The following is an 18044-nucleotide window of genomic DNA, read 5'->3' as shown; positions in this document are numbered from 1 at the left end:
ATCCATTATAGAAAGTGTATGCACCTGTCATCCCTCTAATTTTCGTCTAATGCTAAGCTCAAAAGCAGTGCAGTCCCTACTCCGAAGCCGCCGGCTGAAAATAGGGATCTCCAAGTATGTCATAGTGCCCTCCTGCTCTCCCACTTTCAGAATCTCTAGTATAGAGTGCCTCACCGCCAAACTGGTTCTCGGGCTGAAACTAATAACGGGCTTGATTAGATTGACCCGATGTCCAATACTGCACAATAATTTCGAAGAATATGACCTATAACCCGGGCCGCCTGCGGTCGCTCCCTTCTCCATCACTTCAGCCCCAGGGTCACTCTCCTTTCCCGAACTTCCCTGCACATCCGTCAACCAAAAAATCCGGAAAAAGAATGTTGGATTCTATCGAGCTCTTCGGTGGTTCTTGCCTGCGGAGGCCTCAAAATCTCGTCTCGACACCGGCTCGTATCAAGAACGTTGCCACTAGGCCCATGGCTATTCTGGGATTTCCTGGTTTTAACTCGGGGAAGAGCGGGGCGCTCTTCTGCAGAGCCCTCGACGCGAAGGCGGTGGAAGGGGAGGTGTTCTCGGTGACGTCGTCGAGCAAGTCGGATGTGGATTACCTTGGTGAGAGCACCAAAGGGGATTTGAATGTCAAGCAAGAACACCTGGAGGCATTCGGTGAGTTTGGGACCGTTAAGTTCATCTTTTTCTGTATGGTTCTTCCATTGTGTGAGGATGGATTTCATATTATTTGATTAATATGTTGTGTCTTTTAGTAATATTCTTCCAATCTCGGCTCATATGGACTGGTTTGATTCCTTTTGGGTGCAAGGTTCGCTTCTTGTCTGACGTTTTTCCCGAACCAAAAAGGAATTCAGTTGCCTTTTGTTTGATTCATGCTAGAAACAATTCTCACTTATAATCATGGTGGTTGCTGTGATGTTCGAGCCAGTTAATCTGTTAAAACTTCGTTTTTTGTTGTATGGGGTCGAATAGATGTTCTTGAGAAGATGGAAATTTAGTAACATTAATCTTCTCAGAGTTTCTCAGCGCTAGTTTGCTCTAGGGTTGAATCCATCTGATTATTATTATTATTATTATTATTATTTCTGGGGAAACCTTTTCAAAGTTTTTGGATGACCCTGATGATGATTCATTAATGATTATGTATGGTAATTACTATCTGAGACTTTTTGGGAGTTTTACAAAGTGTGAGGTGAGGGAGCAAGGCGTTGCATAACGCTTTTCTATTTGTGGCATGAAGGAAACTTGGAAGCAATATTCACCCGGGGAAGCCTTTGTCTCGAATGATTGGTCACTTTTTATTGGTTTCTTTTGTAGGGTTGGATGGTCAGGCAGCCTTGGATGGCCCGATTGAAGAGATAGCCAGGATAGAAGCCAAAGAAGCAGAGACATTACTTACCGAGTTGGGAATTGCGGTACAATTCCACTATCATTTCTAGGCTGTTTGGTAAATATGTAGTTCTTTACTATTTTTATGAGATCTATTTGTTTTTGATCTATTTGTTTTTTTTAATTTTACTTTTACTTTTTTCACTCAGGAGTAGAAAAACATATTTTTGGAATATTTGTTTGGTCTTTCATGAGCCTTTTGTGTATTCTCCTATACTTTCATTGCTTTGCAGAAATGTGACGGATCAAGGCTTAAAGTCCTGTTGAAAATGAAATCAATCCCGAATATGTTTTTCCATAGCGGGTCATACCACCTCATATTGGGTGTACCGTACTATACCAATAGTGAATTAATACTCAGTATCGAGCATCAGTACTAAGCTCCGACTTATACCAAAACTAAACCAAAATAATACCTGTATGGGTATCGAAATCAGTACTGCAAACCATGATCTTGAAGGGATTTCTTTCATCCAAAACCAAGTCCACAGTTGGAGCAGATTTTGTATTCCATCAAAACTAACTAATAGGGACAAAAATAATGGTTTTTTGTTTTAATTATCTGCATTACTTCAATTCTATAATTTTGGGAGGCACTTCCATTAGACTAGACTTGAACTTTGCAACTTTTGAGAATATCTGGAAGCACTTTAAGTTATGTTCCGAAGAGATTTAGAGGAAAAGTAATTTGTTTACATAGGTATGGTAACTGAGATCTCAAATTTTATCAATATTTGTGTTATATGTTAGGTTACCATTTCTTTTTGAAGTGTTTCTATATGAAACCACCTGTGCAATATATTAAAGGCCTGAAACAATATAATAGATTTTGGAATGATGTCTAAATTTTTATAGTTGATTGATTTTGATTTTCAGTGTATTTATTTGTCTTATTTTTAGTTGATTTTGTTGAATTTCTTTATAATTTGCAACAAAATTTTTTGAAACTTGAGCAAAGCTGCCTAAATTGTCAAAACAGAACTCCTTTTAACCCTGAAGTACAATTTTCGAATCTTCAATGATGCCATTTTGCATGGGAATCTTGTTTAGTCACTTCTAGTAGTGTTTCACTTTTTGTCGTGGTCAACTATCTGTAATTATTTGCTACTGATTTGGTTTTCTCATCTTGCATATTCGTATGGCTAGACTCAATTTCTATTTCACACTGACCTTCTTCACAAGAAACTTATAGAGCAGTGCCTCTATGTTGTGCCTTTTTGTTCTTTCTTGCTGAAAGAGTTCATGTAGATGTATTTTTCCATCATGCCTACTCCTTTATTTGATAGTTTAATGATATTTGGATCTAAGAAGCTTTTTCCTCTGGCTACCTCTAAGAGTTACAATGATGTTGCTGGTCCAGTACTCTGTTTTTCTTCTTTTCATTCTTGGTATGATTGACATGGCATTCTTTCCGATTTTATTCCTTGTATGTGCAGATGCATACTGAAACAATTTTCAATAGATTTGTGTATCTCTGCTGAAATTTGATCTCTTTTCTTATAACTCACCGAGGAAATAGCTTTTTATTAATTTTGGAAATATTTTGAATAATAGACATATATTGCGTAATTTGCACTATTCTACACAATATAATCAAGATGTGTAACATTTCTTCTATCTAACATAATATTGAATGCAGGATCCTTTTTCGTTAAGACATTCTCCTCGTGGTATATTCTGTAGCAGGACTCTAAATCTCCGGTCAATCAGTGCCATTGGTTATGACATGGACTATACATTGGTACACTATAATGTAATGGTAATTAATCATTACCTCATCAATTTTCTTGGGCTTTTTAAATGGACACTGTCCTGATGAAATCATCATTGCAGCTCAAGGTGGGTGAGATCTTATTTAATTGTTTCCTTTCTGATAGGCTATTATCAACAGCATGGACCCAAAAGTACAGATAATGGCGGAGACTCTTGAGAATTAGATTCTAAGAAATGTTGTAGGTTATATGCTGAGTAGGTCTTGATTTTAATAAATATCTGATCTAGAGTGATCTCAGAATAACATTTGTTGATAATAAACTTCCTTTAATTCATCTAATCTCATGCAATATACCTGTGACTAAGTGAGATCCATGTAACTGCAAGAGTAGTGTTTGTTCTTTTAAGAACCGTAAGAGCAGTGTTAAATTGCAAGTGTTTATTGTTGCAATATTAAATAATCATTTTATTCTATAGCTTAGAACCAAATTGCTTCTCAAGTAACCAAAACCTTTTATGGAACTTGTATGAAACTTTGATCACTGTGTTAGTGTACTTGCAGGCCTGGGAAGGGCGAGCATATGATTATGGAATGGCCAACCTTAGGAGCATGGGTTTTCCAGTAGATGGCCTTGAGTTTGATCCTGATTTGGTAATCTTTCTAAATAAACATATTAAATTAGGCCCCGTTTGGGAGAGCTATTAGCAGTAGAGTTTTTGCAAGTAGAGCTTTTAGAAGTAGAGCTTTTGGAAGTAAAGCTTTTATAAAAAGCTGTTTGCTATTTGGTAACTAGATTTCTAAAGTGCTATGGAACTTTAACATGTGTTTGATAAACTAACTGAGAAAGTACTTTTGGTATGACAAAATGACTATAAAGGACATTATATAGTATTATACAATAGAGCATAATAAAATATAATATGTATTAATACATATATATATATGATATAGTATAATATTAATGTAATGGAATATAATATTATTATAATATAGTAATATAATATTGTATACTATAGCATAATAATTTAATATAATATAAAATTATTTAACATAACATATCAATGTATTACGATTTAATATAATATAATATTATATTTATAATATAATATAGTAATAAAGGTATAAAATATTATAATTATTAGTGCAAATTAATTTTCCATCCTCTCGATAACTGTGGTATAATATAACATAATATTAAATTATTTAACATAACATATTAATGTATTATAATATAATATAATATTATATTTATAGTATAATATAATAATAAATGTATAAAGAGACATTTTGTATACGTATTATATTTTATTATGAGTATGTTGGTCAAAAAAAATATTATAACTCAAAACAACTTTCCAACAATTTCTAAAAGTACTTTTTTGGAGAAGCTCGAAAATAGAGCATCTCCCAAAAAGCTGTTTTAGCTTTCTTTCCGAAAATTTTACCAAACAGCCCTATTCTATCTAAAAGTGCTTTTGGAGGGCTAAAAAGTGCTTTTTGGCCCTCCAAAAGCTCCCCTAAATGGGGTCTTAGTCTTTTGTACTTCTTCAAAATCTTTAAATTGTAAACTTTATAGTTGATTGTTGCTATCAGTGTATTATTTTAATCTTGGTAATTCAATTGTGCTTAATTATAGATAAACTGGATTTTTTTTTTTAAAATTTATATCTTACTCTTCTGGACAGGTCATTAGAGGTCTTGTCATGGACAAAGAAAGAGGAAACTTAGTTAAGGCCGATAGATTTGGATATGTGAAGAGGGCCATGCATGGTACCAAAATGCTTTCTACTCGAGCTGTCAGGTGTGGCATATACCTTTCTTTCTAAGCCGAATATTTTGTGCATCTTTGATATTAAATGTATACAAAAATATTCTTCCTAAATCAACTTTTCTTTATATGCCAGTGAGATTTATGGAAGAGAACTGGTTGATCTGCGAAATGAAGGTCAATGGGAGTTCCTTAACACCCTTTTCTCTGTTTCAGAAGCTGTGATGTTCATGCAGGTCAATTACCCTTTGTACCACGGCATATTACTAATTTCTATTGATAATGATTTCTAGTCTTGTTTCTTTTTTTTTTTTTTGGTACATGTGGGGGTCTTAAAGACCCATGAAAAAGAAAACATCGAGTAAGATGAAACAGAACAGAGAGAAAACAAAAACAACGGACTAAACTAAACCAACCCCTGTTGAATCAGCCAACACTCATATCTTTAGGTAACTGGGCAAGGCTGAGAAGGATTGAAAGTCACTATTTTGTTGTAGGCCTGCCAAAGAGTCCGCCGGTTGATTTGCCTCCCTAAGAGCATGGGATACAAAGAAAGATTCCATTGAGGCTGCAGCTTGGATAATGTTGGATAGAAGGGGATGAAGATCAACTTTGTTAGTTGAGAATTTTTTGAGCTGTTTTGCAACCCATTGGATAACTGTTGCTGAATCTCCTTCCAGCCAGATCCTTGTGAAATTGAAATGCTTAGATGCCATAATCGTCCTTTCCCAAGCTGCTCTAAGTTCAGCTTCTGGGACAGAAGATGCTAAGAATCTCCTTGCTCCAGCAAATAAAACATGGCCTGCATGGTTCCTAATTACAAATCATGCAATAGCTAGACATTCTAGCCGAAACTGCTAATTTGAATTTCTTATTGTGATTTTTTCTGTTACTATAGTATCAGGATTCATTTGGTGAGTCTTTGTTTAAAAATCTGTAGCACTCCTTACAGTCTGAATTAGACCTCTGGTTTTTCCTTTATTTTGTCTAATGTTTTGAGGACCATTTGGAGTTCTCTTTTGTATAATCTTGCAACTATGGACAAAATTTGCTGTGTGTGCGCACACGGGGGATGGCACAGGGTGGGGGGAGGGCCAGTTTGACTTAATGGGAAGTTAATTACTCAAATGGATTGTTGATAGGAGTTTTTAGAGAAACAACAGAACCTGCATTTGGATTCCATCAACTTAGAGAAGAAAATGAACGGCTAGTTAATTTGGCAACTAAAGACAAATAGCATGACAAATACATGGTTTTGATAAATCTCTTAACAAGCTCGCTCAAACATGCTTTAGATGAAAGGATTGCTAGTCATGAGGAGACTCGTGTGTATAATGCATGTTGAATGATTATAATAAGGCCATATTGAGTTATTTAGTTATGACTAATGGAGTGGTTTTGGGGATATTCTCAGATTCAAGATCCTCACACCTGCGCATTAGTTCCAACTTTTAAAGATTTCCAGAGAGCAGTAGATGTTACTTGATTATGATTTGGAATATGAAAGTGCCAATGGCAGATCTTGTGAAGTCACTAGGGAACGACCTAGCTTTTATGCACCACTTCTGCCCTAGCAAAGGTCGGGTGGCTCTGCATCTGCCTCTCACAAAAAAGAAAAAAGATTTGATTTGAGATGCAGTGCAAGCAGTAGTTTTTTCCCCTAAAGGGAATGACTGTGATAAGGCAGGAAATTAGAAGCAGAAATAAATAAAAGAAAAAAAGATGAATAAGATATTAGGAGAGAGGGTGGGGGATGCTTATGATTTATAGTATGTGCTTCTCAATTTAAAATAGGGCAATCACCTAAGAGGCTAAGATGCTTGAAATATCAATTTCTAATGACTATTAATTCTTTCCTGCTTCTTGAGCTTTAAGTATCTATAGCATTTTGTATCTATCCTGGTCCAATTAATTAATTTGCTCCCTCCGATTCATGTGTTCCATGGATTATCTCTTTCTCTATATTATGTATGTATACATACAAGCATACATACACGATTATATCATCACCGATGCTACCTTCTTGCTCCTTATGCCAATTATCAATTGTGGCTTTTCAGCTTGAACTTTTGATATATATGCAACTATGCAAGCTAATCTTTTTATCAGGACCTTATATTTTCATCGCATATGCCTATACAACAATGATTGATCTTTGGCCACTTCATTTGAGGACCCATGTAGGTCTCCGTTTAGTCCCATATCAATTTTGCTATAAACAAGGCTAAGGAACCCAAATCATAACTTCTAACTAGCTCTTTTGGGCAACATCTTGGATTGCCACAAATGGTATTAGAGTGGACCTATCCCTTGGCCCATAATGGACTAGGGGATGTCGTAGCATGGGCCCTTATGGGGCTAACTACGAGCTAGTCATGGTGTTTTTGATTAGATTGTATGTGATATTAGAATCTTTGCCTAGTGAGAACACCATAGCTTGAAGAGAAGTGTGTGAGGGCCCATTTGGGAGCATTTAGTCTAATAATGGTTGTTTGATGGGGTGGTCTTGGGTACTTAAATAGGGTCAAAGAACCTAAATAATAACTTCTCGCTAGCCTTTTGGGCAATGTCCTAGGTCTTTACCCTTTGTTTATTACTGATGTAAAAACTACACTTTCTTAATTTTTTTTGATATAATACTTTCTTAATTATAACTAGCCTATAATATGCCTTTTGGTTATATTGCACTTCAGCTTTCCGGACTAGGAACTTTATCGAAAAGAAATAAGGTGGATAAATGATTCATAAAGTATCTGCATGATTTATTTGGTTCCACTTCAAGCGTATGTTCATGGGTAAAGACAATTGCAGAAGCTCCATTAGAGATGATATTATACAAATCACATGGTTGCTCACAAACAAGGCCTCTTAGACCAAAGTGCTGGGGAAGTAGTTCCAATGAGGAAGGAAATTAAGAAGGCATCTTAGCTGACCCCGACAAGATGGGAAAATTCACTAGAGACCCCTTCACCTCTGAGCAGCCTATTGAAATTACAAGGCTACCAGAGAGCCTCATCAAGCGTTTGGCTAAAGTGAAGGTTTCTAGAGTTGAGGAGCTAATGTCCTTCCTTCTATGTTCCTCCTTTGGGATATAGTGAACGAGGAATATTGTTCTATAGGTTGGAAGCACAACCTTTATGGCACGATGATCATATTTGACTATATGATCTAGATGAAGAGATCTTCAGGGACATCAGGATTCCTAGGTACTACCCACCAAAGACGAGGAATTTGTTGAAGTCGCATGCAGCTTTAGATATCCTCAGATTCAAGACAAATTAATTCTTCCAATGGATGTGGAATCCACCTAAGGGGCGGCCTATTTTGGCTAGTGGAAATGCAGCACACCAGGAGCCTGGGGTAGTCTGAAACCCATACTTGTGACGTCATCATCTAGGATGATTCTTCCTCAGACTCAGAAGTAGAAGAGCCTGCCTATCTAGCCTAGCCTCAGAATGATTACATTGGGAGACATCTAGTGAGTCTGGAAGTGAAGAAATCCCTCCACATCCCTATTCAAACATATTCTTGCTAAACTGAGTAGTGTCAATATACTGTTTTTTTGTCTCAGATAATTAGATGCTCATGTTTCTAACCTTATTCTTATGATTAACCTTTTTCCCTTTTATAATTTATGCTATGTTTATCTACAGTCTTATATAATCTTACCTTTGCAATTTGAAGGTGATGCTGGTAGGTTTCTCTTGCAGATGGTTGACAGATTGGATGAAGGAGCAGTGCGGACAGAACTTGGGCCACTTGATTATAAGGGGCTCTTCAAGGCAACATACTGCAGCTTATTTAACTATGATGGGTATCAATTCTATCATTTTAAAATGTTGCTTTGTCTTTCAGGCTGTCTCAAAAGCACTCTTCAGAGCACATGTTGAAGGTCAACTTAAGGTAATTCTTTTGGTTATCTTTATTTTTTTTTTTTATGTTCTATTTCTCACCATTTCATATCTGAAGGTAGTGTGCGGTTGATGCTTATGCAGAGCGAGATAATGACTGAACCGGAACGATTTGTAGAGCCTGATCCGGAACTACCTCTGGCTCTGTTGGATCAAAAGGAGGTTCAGATATATGCATTTTTCTTTCAATCATGCTATGTTTTATGTACTTTATTTTTATTTTTTTTAACTGATTATCTTCTTGCTGTCAGGCTGGTAAACGATTGCTATTAATTACCAACTCCGACTACCATTACACAAATAAAATGATGCATCATGCCTTCAATAAATTTCTTCCTAATGACATGGGATGGCGAGAACTTTTTGACATGGTTAGGGATTGTTATTGCTATTTCTCTACTTTTTATAAGTTTAGATGTGATCAATTTTAGTTCACTCTTTATCCAAAACTGAGGTGGCAGCATGAATATCTATGCCTTGGCACGGTAGTTTGTGTTGAAGAGATGTTCTTTTGCAGGTCATAGTTTCTGCAAGCAAGCCAGAGTTTTTCCAAATGTCACACCCATTGTATGAGGTTGTCACAAGCGATGGATTAATGCGCCCATGTTTTAAAGCACGTTCAGGTGATGCATTCTATCGTCAATGTTACTTGGCTAGTAGTCAATTAGATTTCTCTGCTTTTTTTTTTTGGGTATGGGTAGGCTTCGATGTCTATATCAGCTTCATTTGCGTGAAACCTTTTTGTTATACGCCTAGTGTCTATCCTCCCTGTTGTGATCCCACCTTAATCTGATTAATCAAATAATACATATAGTTAACTGGCAACTCTGGAGACTTGGCTTTCAAAGCATAGTGCAGGTAGGAAGTGATGCATATTTCCATGTTTGACTTTCATATGTAAACCATAGTTACCTATTATGATGCTTTCTTGGTTCAGGTTTGGAATTGTAATTTGCAATATGCTCCGTGTTGCCCACCTATGCAGTCCAAGAGGGTGGGATAAATTGGGTTTTTCAAAATTTTTTAGCTAATAATGCAGCGGAATAAAACTTGACAGAAGAATATAGGCTTTAGCACCAAACTAATGAGTAAATATGCTAAAGATGAATGCAAGTAAAACAACCAACGCAAATACAAGAAATTTATAGTGGTTTGGTGCCAACCCTGTACCTACGTCCACTCTCCAAAACTTCTTTCTTGGGAATTTCGCTATAATCTAAAATCTAGATTATAACATAGTGATTTTCTAGGTTCATAACCAAACTTAGTTGATTTTTTCAGACAATCAACCAAAACCTTCAATCCATGATCTGCCGAACTGACCGAATCCGGTCGGTTCAGGCTGTACCGAACCGGTGCCGATAGCTACCGGTACGGTTTGGCTGCAAAAACCGGTACCAAACCGAAACTAATAAGACCAGCACCAGTATAAGCGGGGGAGAAGAAGAGGAAGAAGAGGAAAAAAGAAAAGAAGAGGAAGAAGAAAAGAAAGAGGAATAGAAGAAGAGAAGGCAAGTATCGGAAGAAGGACCTCTCTTCCTTGCTCGCGTGCGGGACCTCTCTTCTTTCCTTGCTTGCGGGAGAACGGGCGAAAACTGGAAAAGAGAGGAGAAGAGAGGGGAGAGAGGAAGGAGAGTTCGGAAAGAAGAAGAGGCGGAAAAAAATAAAGGAAAAAAAACTTGCGCGCGGGGGCGAGTGGGGAACCGCGAGCCCGCTCGCGCCTGCTCGCATTCCATGCGCCTGCTCACATTCCATGCGCAAGGAACCGCGCCCATATGCGGTTCCCCGCGCGGGGCAGCGAGCCCCCGTGGGCTACCCCGCGCGAGCTCGCCGCACGGGGTAGAGCCGCGTGGGGCAGCGAGCCCACGCGCTGTGGTAACGCGGATGCTCGTGTCGAACATATTTTTTTTTCTATCTCTACCGTACCGATACCGGTCTTCACCGGTACATCGGCACTATCGGTACCGTAGACCCCGCTTCAATCAATTGTTTTACAGAGTTTCACAATCAACCCAATTGATTTTTCTAGAAAATCAACCAAAATCTACACCGATTGTTTTACTCGGGTTTACAATCAACCCATTTGATTTTTCTAGAAAATCAACTCTGTTGATTTTTTTTAGAAAATCAACCAAAATCTATACCAATTGTTTTACATGGGTTCACAGTCATCTTAATTGATTTTCTCAGTAAATCAACCCAATTGATTTTCTCAGAAAATCAATCAAAATCTTAACAATCTAATTTAAGGTTTGGATGGACCTTTTCCTCAAGTTTCAACGGCAAAGAATAGAAAAAATTAAGTGTCGACAATGAATATAGCTCCAAGGCAATAAATACAAAACAGTAAATGGAGCTAGATTCTATTAGTTGGCTTTGATTGCTCTTGATGGCGCTTCACCAACTCTCAGATGTTGAAAATGTGATCTTTCAGCTTGCAATGAAAGCTTTTGAACAATATTCTTTTTGAAGCTCTCTCTTTTTTCTTTCTCTTTCTTGCTCTATTGGATTTTTCTATGTACTTCTTGAGCCCTTCTTTTTTTTTAGTGTTCTTATGCATTTATACTCTTTGAAGATGGTTGGAACACTTTTCCAACCGTTAGATAGGTAAAAGCTATTGTGAGATGACAATAGCCATTATGACTCTCAGAAAAACTAGCCATTACTATTGCCAGGCACAGAGGGGTCAACTCGAGATTTTCAAGAGTCGACTCGTGATTTTTAGGAGCCGTCTCGAACTTGTTGTAGCTTTTGCTACTCTCTGTCTTTTTCTTATGGCCATTGTAGAGTTGGCTCTCTCAATTCAAGGGTCGACTTATCAGATGACTGGGGTTGATTTTTCAACGGACTAAGTTTTACTGCTTTTTATCTTCTTATTGTGGTCGTTCAGGGGTCGACTCATTGTTTTCTGGGGTCGACTCTTGTTTGTTTGGAGTCGGCTCGTGTATTTTATGAGTTGATTTGTCACTTCGTTGAATTTCACAGCTTTCTGTCTGTCTTCTAAGATTGATCTGGGGTCGACTCGCGATCTGCTGGAGTCTGCTTGTGAAGGCATATCAATCAGTGACTGTGTGCCAGGGCCGACTCGTTGCAAACTTAGGGTTGACTTGTAAGGTAGTTCAGAATGAGATTCTCTATCTTTGCAAGTGAGCTTCCAAGGATTGTTTTCATGACTTTTTGGAGTTCAGCTTCTTGTTGTGGAGCTTTAAATAGATGATCTTTATTTGAGAGTAACTGAAGGCTTTCTTCTTTACTTTCTGAAATTAATCAATTAAACTTAAAGCAATAGATTAGTCAACTTTTGACTCAACTGTTTTGCATCATCAAAATCAATTTTTTAGGGTCAGCACTTCTTAATGAATTGTCTTTGCTTGCCGTACGAAGTGATTTATGAAAAATTGTTGGATTCTTGGTTGAGATTGAAATATGCGATATAAATGATGGAGAAGCACTTTTTAGGTGGGTTAGAAAAAACTCTATGAGGGCGTTTACTGCATGTAGAAACTAATTGAATAAATTATCATGCTTAATTCATAGTATGTATCGTTTACCATTTTTTTAATTACAGCCACCATATTGTGAATTGGCTCAATTATAGCAATTTGCAGTTCTCCTATACTCTCTTTCATCAAGTGAAAGAGTTAGAAGTCGAGGGGGGTTTAACGCCATATTAGAAGACTTTACCCTTAGAACATGCCCCTCCCCTTGTATCCTTCTTGGTTTTCATCATGTTTATATTACATCAAAATATTCATTATGGTAACATGATATATAAATATGATTTATAAATATATCTTTGGAGTGTTGTTCTACTCTCCTTCTAGAAGGATCAGGGCCTCAATCCCACCAACTCAAAATTGATAATGCACATTCTAAATTGAGAATCAAAACCGTTGTTCATGATCTACATCATAAAAACTATTAAGAAACTAAAAATAGATTAGTGTATATCAAATAGGCACAATCATCAATGGTTGTAATAGCATTAGTGTGGCAGCTATATCATAGGTCATGCAAATTAAAAATAGATTCTATTGCTCATAATCTACATATCATAATTCTTGTATATACTAAAATTCAATAGATTTGGACACTTCCAAACTATAAATCATGGAAAATGTCATATCGAGCTGTTGAAATAGCATATTTTTAGACCACTTGATGTATAGGAAAATGACCTCCAAAAGACATTATTTTTGGTTTCAAATTGGTTTTTGTGATATATATCATAACTAATGGTATAAATTCTCTATATGAAGTCTTCATTATTAATTATGGATTGGTAGGTTTCAAGCATAGTCTGCCGTACCGCTCGGTATGGGGCGTGCCGTACCATATTGTACCGGAAGAAAATTGGTACGAAATTTCAAGTTGGTACAAGCCTCATATCGCCCTGTACCGAGATGTACCACCCTGTACGGAGGTGTATCAAGGTGTACCAAGGCATACCGGCCTGTACCGAGGCGTATCGACCTGTATCGAGACGTATTAAGATAAAAGTTGATAAAAATAGCTAAAGAGCTATGTCGATACAGGGTGTATCGTACTGTACCACACCGGACGGAATCGATAAGGTACCTGGTACTGAGATTGCGTACCTTGGTTTTAAGCCTTAATCCTTCTGGAAGAAGAGTAGATAAACTCTATTTATATATACATGCATACGTATATCTATACATATATGCATATAGATACACATATATGCACATATGAATATGTATACATATATATACATACACACAAATATACCTATATACACACACGCATATACATATATGCATATATATACACATTTATATATGTATGCATATATGCATACACGCACATACATTCAGATACATACGTATACATTTATATACATATATATATATATATGCGTGTGTGTGTGTCTATATATATATATATATATATTATGTCCCGTGCTTTCATATTTTTGAAATATTTAAATTTTGAATGAGATTAAGAGTATGCTATGATTTTTTTTACAATCTTCTTTTTTGAATTAGATTTTGTTGAAGCTTTTTGCCTAATGTGTTTGTAAATTTTGGTCTCAAAAAAATGTTTTTATCACATGGATTTATGGAAAATAACTATAGTTTTTAGTTAGATATCTTATGCATTAATTTATTTCAAACTTTTAGTTAGACATTTTATGCATTTATTTATTTTTAAATTAAACTCGATCCAACATGATCAACATTGACCATTAGATATTTAAGTGGCATCATATTGATGTACAGATTTGCCCCTATTTTACATTGTTGGTGGAAACATCCTTTATCCTCCAATTACTAGTTTCTAGAAAGCACAGAGGTAGACTCTTTTTTCTTTTAACATTTTCATGAGAAATTGAGATCACAAGCATCACCTTCTCACAATGCTAATTGCTCAATAGAGTTTTGCAGTGGATCTATGATTCCATGCTTTGATTTTTTGATGATGCTTTTAGCCTGAAGATTTTGAGCCACTACATGATGATCTGTATGATAGAATGCCCATTTTTGGGATCTCCACTTATCAATAGCATGAGCTTGGTCATATATAACTTCTTTGTCTCAAGTTGGCCATTGTTGAGCTGGTGGATGAGGTGACCTAGCATTGATTAAAATCTAGTCTTATTTGGTCCTAAAACAATGTTTAATGCCCCTTTTGCCTTTCTTCTTAATTATGTGTGGTTACAAGAACCCTCTATAAAGAAGGATATTGAAAGTAATTAAATGAGCAGGGCCTACATGTAAATGTCCATGGTGGATGCTGCTATACTAGGAAGTGTAGATGCTGCTATAGTAGGAGGTATATATGCTTCAAATGACATGATGTATTGGTATTGAATACCGATACTTGTTAGGTACTTCTGGAACATAAGGGATGCTTTTTTAGGTACCAGGATGGTCCTGTACTAACTCTTGTGATGGCTTGGCGTCCTCACATAGTACCCAGAATGCCTCTTTTTGCTTTTTTTCCCCCCATTTTTTTTGTTTTCCAATATTTTGGTGTTTTTAGTGAATTAATAGATTCTTTAGGCCCTTACTAGGCCTTTTAAGTTATTGGTTGATTTTATAGTGTAGGCTTGTGTTTTGAACAAAGTTTGATAAATAACCAAAAAAAAAAAAATTGAAGCATCACGTACCAATCATATTATGAACAAAAGCTACTTTGAAATAAAATAAGGATGAGCTCACTTTTCTTCTTGCAATTATTTTTCTATTATTTTTAATAATTTTTATTCTAAATATTATAATTTTATAAAAATAAAATACAGAAAAGATATCGTGTTGTATGTGCACACCCTATGACATATTTGATTGTCATGCTAAACAGGAAAAATGTCTTGTTTTTTGCCTTATTTGGCACACTAAACAGTAAAAAAGGGGTGAGGGGTGGAGAATCTCATTGAAGTTGGATGACAATTCCAGTGTAGGGGAGGCAAATCTGAGTGAAAGGAGGTTGGATTTGTGCACCTCCTTTTCCTTCTTCCTTTGCTTTATCTATTCTCTCCCTTCAACTACTTTGTCTTGTTACTTCTCTATTTTCCTCTCTCTGTGCATGAGCTGGAATAAGGTTGGTATTGGCTGACTTGGTCACCGAACCCTTCGGTCTCCACTTTTACCACGAATGGCGGGATGACCCAGTCTATGAGACAACTAGTCTTGAGGGCATCCCAGGAACTAGTTCTTCATTGGAAAGGTATGGTACTAGCAGGATGGACCAGTACCAGAAGGTCCCAAATCATTGATGTACTGTATGAACTATGCTATTTTGATAACTTGCCATGCTTTATGGATGCTATTTCACATAAACATATAAAAAATACATATGTGCCCTAACTACAACATATTTTACTTTCTCGTCATATTGATGTATCCATATACAATATCTGTGGACATTCTTCGTAATTGCTGTTCCTTAATTGACCTCCTAGAACATTACCTGACCTACCACTAAGCTTACTATGTTCGACTAGTTATGCCGTTCCAGTATAACATTGAATTCCTTATTAATGACTGGTGATGTTTGCTTGCCTATGTTATTATTGTTTCTAGTATATGTCTACTAAATACATAGACCATCTATATTATGAATTTCTATGTTTGCTACCCTAATTTTTTATACTTCATGTTATCTGTGTTATTCGGCCTATACATACTCTTCGGACTATTCAACCAAACTTAACACATTTTACACACTTCCTCTATTTGAAACTTATTATCCTCCTTTCTACAGACCTAAGTTTGTCTTTAAATATATGTAGTGTACTATATTCCCCTCTTCTCTTGCTTAGTCCTTGTACTTTTCTAGCTTCTTGTGCTACACTCCATATAGAGACCGGTAAAATTTTTCTTCTTTGATTTTGTAGGGGGCCTGTACTCTGGTGGGAGTGCTCAGATGGTAGAGAAATCCCTTGACATTCATGGTGATGAAATCTTATATGTTGGTGACCATATATTCACGGATGTAAGCCAATCCAAAGTTCATTTGCGATGGCGGACAGCATTGATCTGTCGCGAATTGGAAGATGAGGTTTGTAATTAGCTTGCAACAGTGTCACAGTAGATCTTAACATGTTTTTTTGTTTCTTGACAAAATAAAAAAGCCAAGTTGAGTGGATGGGGAGCTGCTCTTTTTTATGATACATTGTTCAACAACAGGGAACAAGGTTCATAAAACCGCTACCGAGAACCATACCGGTACATTACCAGTTCAGTGTGATATGGTCCATACAATATTGTATGCTTCCCATTTCGAGACAGGCTTCCAACACTTTTTCTCACTCCTAGCCACAGTACCACCCAAAATTGAGTGGTACTGGTTGGTTCCGAGCGGCAAGGGGTGGTTCCACTTGGTTCGGACCGATTCAACTCATATACTAAATTACGCGAATTGGAAGATGAGGTTTGTAATTAGCTTGCAACAGTGTCACAGTAGATCTTAACATGTTTTTTGTTTCTTGACAAAATAAAAAAGCCAAGTTGAGTGGATGGGGAGCTGCTCTTTTTTATGATACATTGTTCAACAACAGGGAACAAGGTTCATAAAACCGCTACCGAGAACCATACCAGTACATTACTAGTTCAGTGTGATATGGTCCATACAATATTGTATGCTTCCCATTTCGAGACAGGCTTCCAACACTTTTTCTCACTCCTAGCCACAGTACCACCCAAAATTGAGTGGTACTGGTTGGTTCCGAGCGGCAAGGGGTGGTTCCACTTGGTTCGGACCGATTCAACTCATATACTAATTAAACCTCAATATCGTACTAGTGCCTTACCAGTACGGTTGGTACGGTCGATGGACCTTGGCAGGAAATATTACTTTAGCTAGCAGCTAGTGATGTTTAAAGGTTGTCTATGATTTAGTTGTCTTCACCCAGCTTGTTTAGTATAGTTCTAATTGCATGGACTCAGATTTTTGGGGCAAGTTCTAAAAGAGAGTGCAGTAAAATTGTACTAAGGTCATTAAGAAGGATTGAAGAAGCTCATATTGGTATAGAATATAGATCATGGTCCTTAAAATGACCAGGCAGGATATTTTTTTTTTCTGATCTCAAGTGGACGGGACAAGGCTAATGGTCAAGGATATGCCAACAGATTCTCCAATTTATCTAAAGATTTCAAGATGCTTATAGCAGAAGAGGATCCCATTTTGGACATATGATTATGATGTGTATTATTCTGATAATCTGGTGAAAAAATCTATGAACTTATTCATTTGACAGAATGTTTACCGACTCAACTTGTTTTCACAGTTCTGGTGGGTGTTAATTCAAGAATATCAGACATAAAACCTGGGATCAAGATAATTGTTGTATCTCAAGATGTCCTTTCAAAAGCGTAGTTGGAGAACCAAACCTCTGTCATATATTAGAATCTGTACTTTATGATGTTGATGATACTGATGTATATTATAATAGCTGAATAGGATCTCATATCTGTTACTGCTTTATTTTGTGCAGTATGATGGTGTTTGAACGCAAGGACAAGACAATTATCATGCTGTTTGTATCGTACCACCAGTTTGTTACTTATGACTTTTTGCTAGGCTATTGTCCTTTGTTTCTGAGTCCTGTTTTCTTATCAATATAAGCTTTGGAAATCATGTTGTAAGATATCTTACTTGGTTTCTCGTCTCTCACTTGACGTCACATTTGATTGCATTCAGCACTACAAACAATGTGTGCAAGTCTAATATGGTCTGTCTTTTTTTGTCCCCTTTTATGGAAAGTCAGAAAGCCACTTGGGATTTATTA

General features: G+C 36.7%; 1 protein-coding gene across 4 annotated transcripts in view; it reads left to right on the top strand.

Moving 5' to 3' along the window:
• Window positions 1–252: 252 nt before the first annotated feature.
• Window positions 253–18044, top strand: part of LOC103713649 (cytosolic purine 5'-nucleotidase) — a 31557-nt gene continuing 13765 nt past the window's right edge. For 3 of the 4 annotated variants that reach the window (XM_039130656.1, XM_026807175.2, XM_008800654.3), the window contains exons 1-12: window positions 253–666; window positions 1330–1427; window positions 3041–3160; window positions 3677–3766; window positions 4801–4916; window positions 5020–5119; window positions 8594–8665; window positions 8739–8786; window positions 8879–8956; window positions 9046–9165; window positions 9312–9417; window positions 16152–16315. In XM_039130656.1, coding sequence (XP_038986584.1) covers window positions 261–666; window positions 1330–1427; window positions 3041–3160; window positions 3677–3766; window positions 4801–4916; window positions 5020–5119; window positions 8594–8665; window positions 8739–8786; window positions 8879–8956; window positions 9046–9165; window positions 9312–9417; window positions 16152–16315 — 1518 coding nt within the window. In that variant the 5' untranslated portion in view covers window positions 253–260. The remainder of the gene's footprint in view (window positions 667–1329; window positions 1428–3040; window positions 3161–3676; window positions 3767–4800; window positions 4917–5019; window positions 5120–8593; window positions 8666–8738; window positions 8787–8878; window positions 8957–9045; window positions 9166–9311; window positions 9418–16151; window positions 16316–18044) is intronic. The other variant, XM_039130661.1, reaches the window with a different exon arrangement.

This window comes from Phoenix dactylifera, chromosome 1 (genome assembly GCF_009389715.1).
Source record: "Phoenix dactylifera cultivar Barhee BC4 chromosome 1, palm_55x_up_171113_PBpolish2nd_filt_p, whole genome shotgun sequence".
Taxonomy (NCBI): Eukaryota; Viridiplantae; Streptophyta; class Magnoliopsida; order Arecales; family Arecaceae; genus Phoenix; species Phoenix dactylifera.
This window is presented reverse-complemented; position numbering and strand designations above follow the sequence as displayed.